At 42.6% G+C, this 17693-nt stretch overlaps 1 protein-coding gene across 1 annotated transcript in view; it reads right to left on the reverse strand.

Annotated features, from left to right (window-relative positions):
- Positions 1-17317, reverse strand: part of LOC135515396 (lecithin retinol acyltransferase-like) — a 31617-nt gene extending 14300 nt beyond the window's left edge. Inside the window, exon 1 of the mRNA XM_064939070.1 lies at positions 16622-17317. Within this exon, the coding sequence (XP_064795142.1) occupies positions 16622-17224 (603 nt within the window). The 5' untranslated portion in view covers positions 17225-17317. The remainder of the gene's footprint in view (positions 1-16621) is intronic.
- Between the last annotated feature and the right edge of the window lie 376 nt (positions 17318-17693).

Consider the following 17693-nt stretch of genomic DNA (forward strand, 5'->3'; position numbering starts at 1 on the left):
CCTCATGGTTTATATTATAGTGATAGATGAGGACACCTCATGGTTTATATTATAGTTGAAGATGAGGACAGCTCATGGTTTATATTATAGTGGTAGATGAGGACACCTCATGGTTTATATTATAGTGAGAGATGCGGACACCTCATGGTTTATATTATAGTGATAGATGAGGACACCTCATGGTTTATATTATAGTGGTAGATGAGGACACCTCATGGTTTATATTATAGTGAGAGATGAGGACACCTCATGGTTTATATTATAGTGGTAGAGAGATGAGGACACCTCATGGTTTATATTATAGTGATAGAGAGATGAGGAAACCTCATGGTTTATATTATAGTAGAGAGATAGGACACCTCATGGAGAGATGAGGACACCTCATGGTTTATATTATAGTGGTAGATGAGGACACCTCATGGTTTATATTATAGTGGTAGATGAGGACACCTCATGGTTTATATTATAGTGATAGAGAGATGAGGACACCTCATGGTTTATATTATAGTGATAGATGAGGACACCTCATGGTTTATATTATAGTGGTAGATGAGGACACCTCATGGTTTATATTATAGTGGTAGATGAGGACACCTCATGGTTTATATTATAGTGATAGAGAGATGAGGACACCTCATGGTTTATATTATAGTGGTAGATGAGGACACCTCATGGTTTATATTATAGTGATAGATGAGGACACCTCATGGTTTATATTATAGTGGTAGATGAGGACACCTCATGGTTTATATTATAGTTGTAGATGAGGACACCTCATGGTTTATATTATAGTGATAGAGAGATGAGGACACCTCATGGTTTATATTATAGTGAGAGATGAGGACACCTCATGGTTTATATTATAGTGGTAGAGAGATGAGGACACCTCATGGTTTATATTATAGTGATAGATGAGGACACCTCATGGTTTATATTATAGTGATAGATGAGGACACCTCATGGTTTATATTATAGTGAGAGATGAGGACACCTCATGGTTTATATTATAGTGGTAGATGAGGACACCTCATGGTTTATAGTATAGTGAGAGATGAGGACACCTCATGGTTTATATTATAGTGATAGAGAGATGAGGACACCTCATGGTTTATATTATAGTGGTAGATGAGGACACCTCATGGTTTATATTATAGTTGTAGATGAGGACACCTCATGGTTTATATTATAGTGATAGATGAGGACACCTCATGGTTTATATTATAGTGGTAGATGAGGACACCTCATGGTTTATATTATAGTGAGAGATGAGGACACCTCATGGTTTATATTATAGTGGTAGAGAGATGAGGACACCTCATGGTTTATATTATAGTGATAGAGAGATGAGGAAACCTCATGGTTTATATTATAGTGATAGAGAGATGAGGACACCTCATGGTTTATATTATAGTGGTAGATGAGGACACCTCATGGTTTATATTATAGTGGTAGATGAGGACACCTCATGGTTTATATTATAGTGATAGAGAGATGAGGACACCTCATGGTTTATATTATAGTGATAGATGAGGACACCTCATGGTTTATATTATAGTGGTAGATGAGGACACCTCATGGTTTATATTATAGTGGTAGATGAGGACACCTCATGGTTTATATTATAGTGATAGAGAGATGAGGACACCTCATGGTTTATATTATAGTGGTAGATGAGGACACCTCATGGTTTATATTATAGTGATAGATGAGGACACCTCATGGTTTATATTATAGTGGTAGATGAGGACACCTCATGGTTTATATTATAGTTGTAGATGAGGACACCTCATGGTTTATATTATAGTGATAGAGAGATGAGGACACCTCATGGTTTATATTATAGTGAGATGAGGACACCTCATGGTTTATATTATAGTGGTAGAGAGATGAGGACACCTCATGGTTTATATTATAGTGATAGATGAGGACACCTCATGGTTTATATTATAGTGATAGATGAGGACACCTCATGGTTTATATTATAGTGAGAGATGAGGACACCTCATGGTTTATATTATAGTGGTAGATGAGGACACCTCATGGTTTATAGTATAGTGAGAGATGAGGACACCTCATGGTTTATATTATAGTGATAGAGAGATGAGGACACCTCATGGTTTATATTATAGTGGTAGATGAGGACACCTCATGGTTTATATTATAGTTGTAGATGAGGACACCTCATGGTTTATATTATAGTGATAGATGAGGACACCTCATGGTTTATATTATAGTTGTAGATGAGGACACCTCATGGTTGATATTATAGTGATAGATGAGGACACCTCATGGTTTATATTATAGTTGTAGATGAGGACACCTCATGGTTTATATTATAGTGGTAGATGAGGACACCTCATGGTTTATATTATAGTGATAGAGAGATGAGGACACCTCATGGTTTATATTATAGTGATAGATGAGGACACCTCATGGTTTATATTATAGTGGTAGAGAGATGAGGACACCTCATGGTTTATATTATAGTGATAGATGAGGACACCTCATGGTTTATATTATAGTGATAGAGAGATGAGGACACCTCATGGTTTATATTATAGTGATAGATGAGGACACCTCATGGTTTATATTATAGTGGTAGAGAGATGAGGACACCTCATGGTTTATATTATAGTGAGAGATGAGGACACCTCATCGTTTATATTATAGTGGTAGAGAGATGAGGACACCTCATGGTTTATATTATAGTGATAGATGAGGACACCTCATGGTTTATATTATAGTGGTAGAGAGATGAGGACACCTCATGGTTTATATTATAGTGATAGATGAGGACACCTCATGGTTTATATTATAGTGATAGAGAGATGAGGACACCTCATGGATTATATTATAGTGATAGATGAGGACACCTCATGGTTTATATTATAGTGGTAGATGAGGACACCTCATGGTTTATATTATAGTGGTAGATGAGGACACTTCATGGTTTATATTATAGTGGTAGAGAGATGAGGACACCTCATGGTTTATATTATAGTGGTAGAGAGATGAGGACACCTCATGGTTTATATTATAGTGGTAGATGAGGACACCTCATGGTTTATATTATAGTGGTAGAGAGATGAGGACACCTCATGGTTTATATTATAGTGGTAGAGAGATGAGGACACCTAATGGTTTATATTATAGTGATAGATGAGGACACCTCATGGTTTATATTATAGTGGTAGATGAGGACACCTCATGGTTTATATTATAGTGGTAGATGAGGACACCTCATGGTTTATATTATAGTGGTAGATGAGGACACCTCATGGTTTATATTATAGTGGTAGAGAGATGAGGACACCTGATGGTTTATATTATAGTGGTAGATGAGGACACCTCATGGTTTATATTATAGTGGTAGAGAGATGAGGACACCTCATGGTTTATATTATAGTGGTAGATGAGGACACCTCATGGTTTATATTATAGTGGTAGAGAGATGAGGACACCTCATGGTTTATATTATAGTGAGAGATGAGGACACCTCATGGTTTATATTATATTGATAGATGAGGACACCTCATGGTTTATATTATAGTGGTAGAGAGATGAGGACACCTCATGGTTTATATTATAGTGAGAGATGAGGACACCTCATGGTTTATATTATAGTGGTAGAGAGATGAGGACACCTCATGGTTTATATTATAGTGATAGATGAGGACACCTCATGGTTTATATTATAGTGAGAGATGAGGACACCTCATGGTTTATATTATAGTGGTAGATGAGGACACCTCATGGTTTATATTATAGTGATAAATGAGGACACCTCATGGTTTATATTATAGTGAGAGATGAGGACACCTCATGGTTTATATTATATTGATAGATGAGGACACCTTGTGGTTTATATTATAGTGAGAGATGAGGACACCTCATGGTTTATATTATAGTAGTAGATGAGGACACCTCATGGTTTATATTATAGTGATAGATGAGGACACCTCATGGTTTATATTATAGTTGTAGATGAGGACACCTCATGGTTGATATTATAGTGATAGATGAGGACACCTCATGGTTTATATTATAGTTGTAGATGAGGACACCTCATGGTTTATATTATAGTGGTAGATGAGGACACCTCATGGTTTATATTATAGTGATAGAGAGATGAGGACACCTCATGGTTTATATTATAGTGATAGATGAGGACACCTCATGGTTTATATTATAGTGGTAGAGAGATGAGGACACCTCATGGTTTATATTATAGTGATAGATGAGGACACCTCATGGTTTATATTATAGTGATAGAGAGATGAGGACACCTCATGGTTTATATTATAGTGATAGATGAGGACACCTCATGGTTTATATTATAGTGGTAGAGAGATGAGGACACCTCATGGTTTATATTATAGTGAGAGATGAGGACACCTCATCGTTTATATTATAGTGGTAGAGAGATGAGGACACCTCATGGTTTATATTATAGTGATAGATGAGGACACCTCATGGTTTATATTATAGTGGTAGAGAGATGAGGACACCTCATGGTTTATATTATAGTGATAGATGAGGACACCTCATGGTTTATATTATAGTGATAGATGAGGACACCTCATGGTTTATATTATAGTGATAGATGAGGACACCTCATGGTTTATATTATAGTGGTAGATGAGGACACCTCATGGTTTATATTATAGTGGTAGATGAGGACACCTCATGGTTTATATTATAGTGGTAGAGAGATGAGGACACCTCATGGTTTATATTATAGTGGTAGAGAGATGAGGACACCTCATGGTTTATATTATAGTGGTAGATGAGGACACCTCATGGTTTATATTATAGTGGTAGAGAGATGAGGACACCTCATGGTTTATATTATAGTGGTAGAGAGATGAGGACACCTAATGGTTTATATTATAGTGATAGATGAGGACACCTCATGGTTTATATTATAGTGGTAGATGAGGACACCTCATGGTTTATATTATAGTGGTAGATGAGGACACCTCATGGTTTATATTATAGTGGTAGATGAGGACACCTCATGGTTTATATTATAGTGGTAGAGAGATGAGGACACCTCATGGTTTATATTATAGTGGTAGATGAGGACACCTCATGGTTTATATTATAGTGGTAGAGAGATGAGGACACCTCATGGTTTAAATTATAGTGATAGATGAGGACACCTCATGGTTTATATTATAGTGGTAGAGAGATGAGGACACCTCATGGTTTATATTATAGTGGTAGATGAGGACACCTCATGGTTTATATTATAGTGGTAGAGAGATGAGGACACCTCATGGTTTATATTATAGTGGTAGATGAGGACACCTCATGGTTTATATTATAGTGGTAGAGAGATGAGGACACCTCATGGTTTATATTATAGTGAGAGATGAGGACACCTCATGGTTTATATTATATTGATAGATGAGGACACCTCATGGTTTATATTATAGTGGTAGAGAGATGAGGACACCTCATGGTTTATATTATAGTGAGAGATGAGGACACCTCATGGTTTATATTATAGTGGTAGAGAGATGAGGACACCTCATGGTTTATATTATAGTGATAGATGAGGACACCTCATGGTTTATATTATAGTGAGAGATGAGGACACCTCATGGTTTATATTATAGTGGTAGATGAGGACACCTCATGGTTTATATTATAGTGATAAATGAGGACACCTCATGGTTTATATTATAGTGAGAGATGAGGACACCTCATGGTTTATATTATATTGATAGATGAGGACACCTTGTGGTTTATATTATAGTGAGAGATGAGGACACCTCATGGTTTATATTATAGTGGTAGATGAGGACACCTCATGGTTTATATTATAGTGATAGATGAGGACACCTCATGGTTTATATTATAGTGGTAGATGAGGACACCTCATGGTTTATATTATAGTGGTAGATGAGGACACCTCATGGTTTATATTATAGTGGTAGATGAGGACACCTCATGGTTTATATTATAGTGAGAGATGAGGACACCTCATGGTTTATATTATAGTGATAGATGAGGACACCTCATGGTTTATATTATAGTGGTAGAGAGATGAGGACACCTCATGGTTTATATTATAGTGGTAGAGAGATGAGGACACCTCATGGTTTATATTATAGTGAGAGATGAGGACACCTTGTGGTTTATATTATAGTGGTAGATGAGGACACCTCATGGTTTATATTATAGTGAGAGATGAGGACACCTCATGGTTTATATTATAGTGATAGATGAGGACACCTCATGGTTTATATTATAGTGGTAGATGAGGACACCTCATGGTTTATATTATAGTGGTAGAGAGATGAGGATACCTCATGGTTTATATTATAGTGGTAGAGAGATGAGGACACCTCATGGTTTATATTATAGTGGTAGATGAGGACACCTCATGGTTTATATTATAGTGGTAGATGAGGACACCTCATGGTTTATATTATAGTGGTAGATGAGGACACCTCATGGTTTATATTATAGTGAGAGATGAGGACACCTCATGGTTTATATTATAGTGATAGATGAGGACACCTCATGGTTTATATTATAGTGATAGATGAGGACACCTCGTGGTTTATATTATAGTGATAGATGAGGACACCTTGTGGTTTATATTATAGTGGTAGAGAGATGAGGACACCTCATGGTTTATATTATAGTGATAGATGAGGACACCTCATGGTTTATATTATAGTGATAGATGAGGACACCTCATGGTTTATATTATAGTGGTAGATGAGGACACCTTGTGGTTTATATTATAGTGATAGATGAGGACACCTCGTGGTTTATATTATAGTGGTAGAGAGATGAGGACACCTCATGGTTTATATTATAGTGAGAGATGAGGACACCTCATGGTTTATATTATAGTGGTAGAGAGATGAGGACACCTCATGGTTTATATTATAGTGAGAGATGAGGACACCTTGTGGTTTATATTATAGTGGTAGATGAGGACACCTCATGGTTTATATTATAGTGAGAGATGAGGACACCTCATGGTTTATATTATAGTGATAGATGAGGACACCTCATGGTTTATATTATAGTGATAGATGAGGACACCTCATGGTTTATATTATAGTGATAGATGAGGACACCTCATGGTTTATATTATAGTGGTAGAGAGATGAGGACACCTCATGGTTTATATTATAGTGGTAGATGAGGACACCTCATGGTTTATATTATAGTGGTAGATGAGGACACCTCATGGTTTATATTATAGTGGTAGATGAGGACACCTCATGGTTTATATTATAGTGAGAGATGAGGACACCTCATGGTTTATATTATAGTGGTAGAGAGATGAGGACACCTCATGGTTTATATTATAGTGGTAGATGAGGACACCTCATGGTTTATATTATAGTGATAGATGAGGACACCTTGTGGTTTATATTATAGTGAGAGATGAGGACACCTCATGGTTTATATTATAGTGGTAGAGAGATGAGGACACCTCATGGTTTATATTATAGTGAGAGATGAGGACACCTCATGGTTTATATTATAGTGAGAGATGAGGACACCTCATGGTTTATATTATAGTGGTAGATGAGGACACCTCATGGTTTATATTATAGTGGTAGATGAGGACACCTCATGGTTTATATTATAGTGGTAGAGAGATGAGGACACCTCATGGTTTATATTATAGTGGTAGATGAGGACACCTCATGGTTTATATTATAGTGATAGATGAGGACACCTCATGGTTTATATTATAGTGGTGTCCTCAACACCGGCTTACAGAGAGGAGAATATCATCAGTGTTAAACGTTGTGTCCTGTTGTAGACAAGGTCTCCCGAGTGGCACAGAGGTCTAAGGCACTGCATCTTAGTGGTAGAGGCATCACTACAGTCCCTGGTTCGATTTCAGGCTGTGTCAGAACCAGCCGTGATTGGGAGTCCCATAGGGCAGGCTGACAATTGGCCCAGCGCCGTTAGGGTTTGGCTGGGAGTCATTGTAAATAAGAATTTGTTCATAACTAGTTAAACCAAATAAAAAAATGAAGACTATCTTTGTACATTGGGTCAGTATCAGTTAAAGTACAGTTTAATTTGACTCTTGGTCCTTTGGCCAAGATAAAACTTTACTTTAAGACAAAAGCACATTTCTGTGGTTATGAGGACATCTTCAAGTATGTCTTAGTCTCTCACTGGATCTGAAGTATTAAGTGCTACAGTATGTTATTCTGTCTCTGCTTCTGCTCTGCGGTAGCCGGTCTGTATAAGTTACACTCCAATATTTTACGTCTAAAGTCATTGAATAAGTTTCCATCCAATCCAAACCATTTTGGGGGGCGATCATGGTTAGTCTATGAAGGTGGAGAAAACCTTAGCTCCTCTCAGCCACGCTGCCGCCAGGCCTCAACTCTGAAATCACCTCCGCTAATACTGTCGTGATTTGATGTGTTGAAAAGGATTCAATGGGTTCGTTGTTCTCTCTGTGTGTGTGTGTGGGTGTGTCTCTCTCTGTGTGTGTGTGTGTGTGTGTGTGTGTGTGTGTCTCTCTCTCTGTGTGTGTGTGTGTGTGTCTCTCTCTCTGTGTGTGTGTGTGTGTGTGTGTGTGTGTGTGTGTGTGTGTGTGTGTGTGTGTGTGTGTGTGTGTGTGTGTGTGTGTGTGTGTGTGTGTCTCTCTCTCTGTGTGTGTGTGTGTGTCTCTCTCTGTGTGTGTGTGTGTGTGTCTCTCTCTGTGTGTGTGTGTGTGTGTGTGTGTGTGTGTCTCTCTCTCTCTGTGTCTCTCTGTGTGTCTCTCTCTCTCTCTGTGTCTCTCTCTCTCTCTGTGTGTGTCTCTCTCTCTGTGTGTGTGTCTCTCTCTCTCTCTGTGTGTGTCTCTCTCTCTCTGTGTGTCTCTCTCTGTGTGTGTCTCTCTCTGTGTGTGTCTCTCTCTCTGTGTGTGTCTCTCTCTCTGTGTGTGTCTCTCTCTCTGTGTGCGTCTCTCTCTCTGTGTGTGTCTCTCTCTCTGTGTCTCTCTCTCTCTCTCTCTCTCTAACGAGACAGATGTCCCACTACCAGTGAGCCAGTGAAGTAACATTGTTTTTCCACATCATTAACCAATGTGGAATAGACGATGAATTCTGAAAAGTGTTGGTTAAAATTATCTTCAACTCCTTTCTGTGCCTTCTATTAAATTCTGTGCTACATTTGTATCCTAGTTTATTTACTTATTATTACTCTTGTATTCATTTGTTGTTGTTGTTGACCTGCAAGTAAGCTTTTCATTGCCCTGTGTACATCATGTCCGTATGAGGAATAAACAAACTGAGTGTTGGCCTCAGATCGGGTTGTTCTCTTGCCAGCTCCATTGGGCCCTGGTCTAAAGTAGTTCACTACATTAGGAATAGGTGTAGTTTGGGATTTAAGTAGGCAAGTCGTTTAAAGGACAAATTATTATTTAGAACGACAGCCTACGCCATCCAAACCCGGTCCAATTACGCACCACCCTATGGGACTCCCCAAGCACAGCCAGACCTGACGCAGCCTGGATTTCAATCAGGTACTGCAGGGGCACCTCTTACACCGAGATGCAGTGTCTTAGACCACTGTGCCACTCAGGAGACCTACATTGCTCGGGTTAGGCTCTTTATGTAGGAAAAAATGCCTATAACATTGTAGATATCTTATTTTTTAGATTCCAACCTGCGTTTCATAATCACATGGCAACATGTAGGCAATGTTTTAACGTTAGCTAACCCTGAAATCTACACTGCAGACGTTAGCACACATCCCTGGGTCTCTCCCTCATCCTCCACATACAACACCCGTTCTGCCAGTCCCATTCTGTTAAAGGTCCCTGGGTCTCTCCCTCATCCTCCACATACAACACCCGTTCTGCCAGTCCCATTCTGTTAAAGGTCCCCAAAGCACACACATCCCTGGGTCGCTCCTCATCCTCCACATACAACACCCGTTCTGCCAGTCCCATTCTGTTAAAGGTCCCCAAAGCACACACATCCCTGGGTCTCTCCCTCATCCTCCACATACAACACCCGTTCTGCCAGTCCCATTCTGTTAAAGGTCCCCAAAGCGCACACATCCCTGGGTCGCTCCTCATCCTCCACATACAACACCCATTCTGCCAGTCCCATTCTGTTAAAGGTCCCCAAAGCGCACACATCCCTGGGTCGCTCCCTCATCCTCCACATACAACACCCGTTCTGCCAGTCCCATTCTGTTAAAGGTCCCTGGGTCACTCCCTCATCCTCCACATTCAACACCCGTTCTACCAGTCCCATTCTGTTAAAGGTCCCCAAAGAACACACAGCCCTGGGTCGCTCATCTTTTCAGTTCTCTGCAGCTAGCGACTGGAACGAGCTGCAACAAACACTCAAACTGGACAGTTTTATCTCCATCTCTTCATTCAAAGACTCAATCATGGACACTCTTACTGACAGTTGTGGCTGCTTCTCGTGATGTATTGTTGTCTCTAACTTCTTGCCCTTTGTGCTGTTGCCTGTGCCCAATAATGTTTGTATCATGTTTTGTGTTGCTACCATGTTCTTGTGATGTTGTGTTACTACCATGTTGTGTTGCTACCATGTTGTGTTGCTACCATGTTGTGTTGCTACCATGTTGTGTTGCTACCATATTCTTGTTATGTTGTGTTGCTACCATGTTGTGTTGCTACCATGTTGTGTTGCTACCATATTCTTGTTATGTTGTGTTGCTACCATGTTGTGTTGCTACCATATTCTTGTTATGTTGTGTTGCTACCATGTTGTGTTGCTACCATGTTGTGTTGCTACCATGTTGTGTTGCTACCATATTCTTGTTATGTTGTGTTGCTACCATGTTGTGTTGCTACCATGTTCTTGTGATGTTGTGTTGCTACCATGCTGTTGTCTTAGGTCTCTCTTTATGTAGTTGTGTTGTCTCTCTTGTCATGATGTGTATTTTTAATGTGCGTTTTAAATTATTCTCTATGTTTTTTATCCCAGCCTCCGGTCCCCGCAGGAAGCCTTTCGGTAGGCCGTCATTGTGAATAATAAGTGGTTCTGAACTGACTTGCCTAGTTAAATAAATAATAAAATGAAAAAACGATGTAGGCAGCCTGGTCCACCACCAATGGAACTATTTAGGGACCGTCAACAAAGTGCATGATCACAATATTCATATTTAAATAGCTCTCCAACCATGTGACTGAGCAACTGCATTTCAGCTGTCCATTATTCCTTACATAGAGAGGCATGTTGCACACCTTTAGTTTTCTTATAAAAACGATAATTTTTTTATATAAATAAATACTGTATATACAGTACTAGTTAAAAGTTTGGACACACCTACTCATTCAAGGGTTATTCTTTATTTTTACTATTTTCTACATTGTAAAGAAGACATCAAAACTATGAAATAACACATATGGAATCATGTAGTAACAAAAAAGTTTTAAACAAATCAAAATATATTTTACATTTGAGATTCTTCAAAGTAGCCACCCTTTGCCTTGACGACAGCTTTGCACACTGTTGGACTCTTTTGCCTTGGGGTCTCAGAGTCTTTCACGTGCCTTTTTGCAAACTCCAGGCGTCTGTCATGTGCCTTGTTCTCAGAAGAGGCTTCTGTCTGGCCACTCTCCCATGAAGCCCAGATTGGTGAAGTGCTGTAGAGACTTCTGTCCTTCTGGCAGCTTCTCCCATCTCAGCCAAAGAACGCTGTAGTTCTGTCAGAGTGGTCATTGGGTTCTTGGTCACCTACCTGACCAAGGTCCTTCTTGCCCGGTTTCTCAGGTTGGTTGGACTGTCAGCTCTAGGCAGAGAGTCTGGGTAGTTCAATATTTTTTCTATTTCCCAATGATGGAGAACACTGTGGGTACACTCAAAATGGCTGCCAGTCCACTCATTATACCATCATTGACTTGAATGGAGAGATCATTTCTATTCATTCTATTTCTATGGTCCCTACCCCGTGAACAATACAAAAGTTAGTTTCAGGTGCCTAGGTCATGTGATCAAGGAGCTATTGAATTGTAAGTTATTTGTAATAAATATATATATATATTTTTCAAAACACGTTGAAATAATTTCATGAGAAAACCAAAGGGTGTGCAGCATGTCTCTCTGTGTAAGGAATAATAGACAGCGGACATTAGATTTGAATATTGTGATCATGCACTTTGTTGACTGTCCAAGGCTGTCTTCACAGTTGCCATGTAATTATGTACACATTGTTTTCCTTCGTGAAGAACCTGAGGTAGCTATTGGTTGATAGCTATCTCAAATCATTTGACAGGGTCTCCCAAGTGGCGCAGAGGTATAAGGCAATGCATCTCAGTGCTAGAGGCGTCACTACAAACCCTGGTTCAATTCCAGACTGTATCACAGCCAGCCATGATTGGGAGTCCCATAGTGCAGTGAACAATTGGCCCAGGATCATCAGGGTTTGGCTGGGATAGGCAGTCATTGTAAATCACAATTGGATCTTAACTGACTTGCCTAGTAAAATAAATATTGAAGTTCAAATACCAAACTAATTTCACAAAGGTCCAAACCTCAATTCACTCTTATAGTAGAGCCAATGGAACAGAACCCACTTCTCTAGAACAGTTAAAGAAATGAAATGAAGAAATGAAAGCTCTTTTCAAAAGGACTTCTTTCTGCCTTGTGTTCCATGAACAACTGTTAAAAGCAACAGACAGGGACATTAAAATTGGAATGGGCTCCTTTAAAACAAACTCAGGCTCCTTTAAAACAAACTCAGGCTCTCACCAGACCCGTAGACTCCGAAGCCTTGTCAGCCAAAGTAGCGCAAATTGCCTATTTTAAATACTGCGATGATACATTGTCTTGCCATAGTTCTCTACGTCTGGTCCTAATTTACATGTCGGCCTATTTTTGGGGCAAGGAGGAGTTTGATCCTGTTTTGCCCCCCAGCTTACACGGCCAAATCATTGTCTGCGTGAAAAAATGGCACCCTAATCACCTTGGGGCACAACTTTAGACCAGAGCAGGGCACTACAGTAGACCAGAGCAGTGACCTACATTAGACCAGAGCCCGACAATAGACCAGAGCAGGGCCCTATAGTAGACCAGAGCAGGGCCCTACTTTAGATCAGAGCAGTGCCCTACTTTAGACCAGAGCTGTGCCCTACATTAGACCAGAGCAGTGCCCTACATTAGACCAGAGCAGTGCCCTACATTAGACCAGAGCAGTGCCCTACATTAGACCAGAGCAGGACACTAATTTACACCAGAGCGGGGCCCTACTTTAGACCAGAGCAGTGCACTACATTAGACCAGAGCAGTGCCCTACTTTAGACCAGAGCAGTGCCCTACATTAGACCAGAGCAGTGCCCTACATTAGACCAGAGCAGTGCCCTACATTAGACCAGAGCAGGACACTAATTTAGACCAGAGCGGGGCCCTACTAGACCAGAGCGGGGCCCTACATCAGACCAGAGCGGTACCCTACAGTAGACAAGAGCGGGGCCCTACATTAGACAAGAACAGGACACTAATTTAGACCAGAGTAGGGCCCTACATTAGACCAGAGCAGGGCCCTACAGTAGACCAGAGCAGGGCCCTACAGTAGACCAGAGCGGGGCCCTACATTAGACCAGAGCAGGGCCCTACAGTAGACCAGAGCAGGGCCCTAATTTAGACCAGAGCGGGGCCCTAATTTAGACCAGAGCGGGGCCCTACATTAGACCAGAGCAGGGCCCTACAGTAGACCAGAGCAGGGCCCTACAGTAGACCAGAGCGGGGCCCTACATTAGACCAGAGCAGGGCCCTACAGTAGACCAGAGCAGGGCCCTAATTTAGACCAGAGCGGGGCCCTACATTAGACCAGAGCAGGGCCCTACAGTAGACCAGAGCAGGGCCCTAATTTAGACCAGAGCGGGGCCCTACATTAGACCAGAGTAGGGCCCTACAGTAGACCAGAGCAGGGCCCTACAGTAGACCAGAGCGGGGCCCTACATTAGACCAGAGCAGGGCCCTACAGTAGACCAGAGCAGGACCCTACAGTAGACCAGAGCGGGGCCCTACATTAGACCAGAGCAGGGCCCTACAGTAGACCAGAGCAGGGCCCTACAGTAGACCAGAGCGGGGCCCTACATTAGACCAGAGCAGGGCCCTACAGTAGACCAGAGCAGGGCCCTAATTTAGACCAGAGCGGGGCCCTACATTAGACCAGAGCAGGGCCCTACAGTAGACCAGAGCAGGGCCCTAATTTAGACCAGAGCGGGGCCCTACATTAGACCAGAGTAGGGCCCTACATTAGACCAGAGCAGGACACTAATTTAGACCAGAGCGGGGCCCTACATTAGACCAGAGCAGTGCCCTACATTAGACCAGAGCAGTGCCCTACATTAGACCAGAGCAGTGCCCTACATTAGACCAGAGCAGGACACTAATTTAGACCAGAGCGGGGCCCTACATTAGACCAGAGCAGGGCCCTACAGTAGACCAGAGCAGGGCCCTAATTTAGACCAGAGCGGGGCCCTACATTAGACCAGAGCAGGGCTCTACAGTAGACCAGAGCACGGCCCTACAGTAGACCAGAGCAGGGCCACACAGTAGACCAGAGCAGGGCCCTACAGTAGACCACAGCAGGGCCCTACAGTAGACCAAAGCGGGACCCTACAGTAGACAAGAGCGGGGCCCTACATTAGACAAGAACAGGACACTAATTTAGACCAGAGTAGGGCCCTACATTAGACCAGAGCAGGACACTAATTTAGACCAGAGCGGGGCCCTACATTAGACCAGAGCAGGGCCCTACAGTAGACCAGAGCAGGGCCCTAATTTAGACCAGAGCGGGGCCCTACATTAGACCAGAGCAGGGCTCTACAGTAGACCAGAGCACGGCCCTACAGTAGACCAGAGCAGGGCCACACAGTAGACCAGAGCAGGGCCCTACAGTAGACCACAGCAGGGCCCTACAGTAGACCAAAGCAGGGCCCTAATTTAGACCAGAGCAGGGCCCTACAGTAGACCAGAGCGGGGCCCTACAGTAGACCAGAGCGGGGCCCTACAGTAGACCAGAGCAGGGCCCTACAGTAGACCAGAGCAGAGCCCTGCAGTAGCCCAGAGCGGGGCAATACAGTAGACCAGAGCGGGGCCCTACATTAGACCAGAGCAGGGCCCTACAGTAGACCAGAGCAGGGCCCTACATTAGACCAGAGCAGGGCCCTAATTTAGACCAGAGCAGGGCCCTACATTAGACCAGAGCAGGTCCCTACAGTAGACCAGAGCAGGGCCCTACAGTAGACCAGAGCAGGGCCCTACAGTAGACCAGAGCAGGGCCCTACAGTAGACCACAGCAGGGCCCTACAGTAGACCACAGCAGGGCCCTACAGTAGACCAGAGCAGGGCCCTAATTTAGACCAGAGCAGGGCCCTACAGTAGACCAGAGCAGAGCCCTACAGTAGACCAGAGCGGGGCCCTACAGTAGACCAGAGCAGGGCCCTACATTAGACCAGAGCGGGGCCCTACAGTAGACCAGAGCAGGGCCCTACAGTAGACCAGAGCAGGGCCCTAATTTAGACCAGAGCAGGGCCCTACATTAGACCAGAGCAGGGCCCTACATTAGACCAGAGCAGGGCCCTAATTTAGACCAGAGCAGGGCCCTACATTAGACCAAAGCAGGGCCCTACATTAGACCAGAGCAGGGCCCTACATTAGACCAAAGCAGGGCCCTACATTAGACCAGAGCAGGGCCCTACATTAGACCAAAGCAGGGCCCTACATTAGACCAGAGCGGGGCCCTACTTCAGACTCTGACCAAAATGTGTGCACCATAATAGCCCTGTCTACACTGTTAGAAAAAAAAGGTGCAATCTAGAACCTAAAATGGCTATTTGGCTGTCTCCATAGGATAACCCTTTGAATAACCCCTTTTGGTTCTAGGTAGAACCTTTCGAGGTTCCACATAGAACCCTTTCCGAAAGAGGTTTCTACAAAAGAGTTCTATTTGGAACCCAAAACGGTGCTCCTATGGGGACAGCCCAAAGAACCTTTTTGGAACCCTTTTTTCCCCAAACAGTTTAGATAATAGGGTCCCATTTGGGAAGGACCATTGTCTGCTCTATAAACCTATTGGTCCATATTGACGCGCATCATTTAGCATTGCTCACTGAGTAAAATAGGCTAATGACCACGTTTAACCTATTTGGCTTGAGATTAATCAAATTCTAAGTAAACTAATTTTTTTAATCAAGGCAGATAGGCCTATCACCTAAACCAGCAATTACTAGTTCACAGCATTCAATTCATCTATAAATTAATATTTTAATGTTTTAATTCTGCTTGTTACAGAGTCCTGCAGCGTCGCTCTGTGAAAACTCACCAGCGCGCAACAGTACCAATCGCGTACACAGGACGCGCACCAAATAGGTAATCAACACTTTAGGCATCTTTTAAATGTCCCACTGGGCACACACTGGTTGAATCAGCGTTGTTTACACGTAATTTCAATGATGTTACGTTAAACCAACGTAGAATAGAAGTTGAATTGACGTCTGTGACCAGCGCGGTGGGACTATTTAGGAAAACTCCGTTATCATTTTGCAGCTAGTTTAACATTGGAATATATAGCTTTCAGAGAGATAGCCTCTTCAATATGTCCGTGCGTAAAAAAACAAGAAATAGCCTCGTCTAGGCCAATATCAATATGTTACCTTGTCAGTCTGAATGCTGATTGCAATGCCATACCGGCAATAAGTAACGAAATGTTCACAGTTATTCCAAAGCAAGCTGTACGGTATCTTCCCAACAAGTTTCTCCGCTCTACTCGCGATCTCTTCGCCATCAAACGGTCGTTTCTGCACGGTAGTGTCCATAGCGTTCAGTAGAATTGATGCTCCATACGCAAAGTCCTCAACAGTATCCACCCGAATGCTGGCGCTCTTGGATAAAACTCCGAGAACTAAGCGTGTGTTTGTTACCATCACCTGGATTGAACGCTTGTCCGTTGTAAAGAGTGGCAAAATATCCGGAATCAGATGGGCCACCCGGTTGTCTCCTAAATAGATGCCAAAATGAGTGAATAAAGTCCGGGGCACTTCTAGCAAGTCGCCCCGTTGGTATATGGACTCTGGGAGTGCGGCCCCGGCGGAGGTATCCGGGACTCTCTCTCTCCACCCCTCATTCTCGCAGTGATGTGTAACTCTCTTCTTCTCCCTCGCTCTGTCTGTGTCTGAAAACAACAAACTGGGCCTGAAGGCATTGAGGTGAGTGAGGAAGAACACTTTTTCCAGGAGTAATGTGAGCGAATTCAACATTTTTATTGGAGGAGATTCCTTGTCCTTGTTTTTCGGGACGTTGTCCTCCTCGCCTCAAGCTCCTCTATCATCTTCAGGTCGCGGTCAGTTTCAACGAGGGGCCCTCCGTGACGTCGTGAGGGAACCGAGGAACCGATTGGCTGCTGTTTGAGAGCAGACTAGTCACGTAGTAGGTGTTCTGAGTGACACTTGTAGGGCTAAAGGCTTGTTGACTTCTCACTGTGGACATGCAGATCACAACTAGTTACGGTTAGCATAGCTGCCATTTTGCAGCGTTGTGTCAGTGTCGAATAGTCAAATAGGCCAATCGCATAATCTGTGTAGGGAAAAATTGTTTGAATCAACATTGTTTCCACATCATTTAAAAAACAAACATTTTTTTAACTAGGCAAGTCAGTTAAAGTACTTAAAACAGTCCTATGGCTGGGGGGGGGGGTAGAAGCTGTTCAGGGTCCTGTTGGTGCATTGG

Source organism: Oncorhynchus masou, chromosome 27 (genome assembly GCF_036934945.1).
Source record: "Oncorhynchus masou masou isolate Uvic2021 chromosome 27, UVic_Omas_1.1, whole genome shotgun sequence".
In the NCBI taxonomy this organism is placed as follows: Eukaryota; Metazoa; Chordata; class Actinopteri; order Salmoniformes; family Salmonidae; genus Oncorhynchus; species Oncorhynchus masou.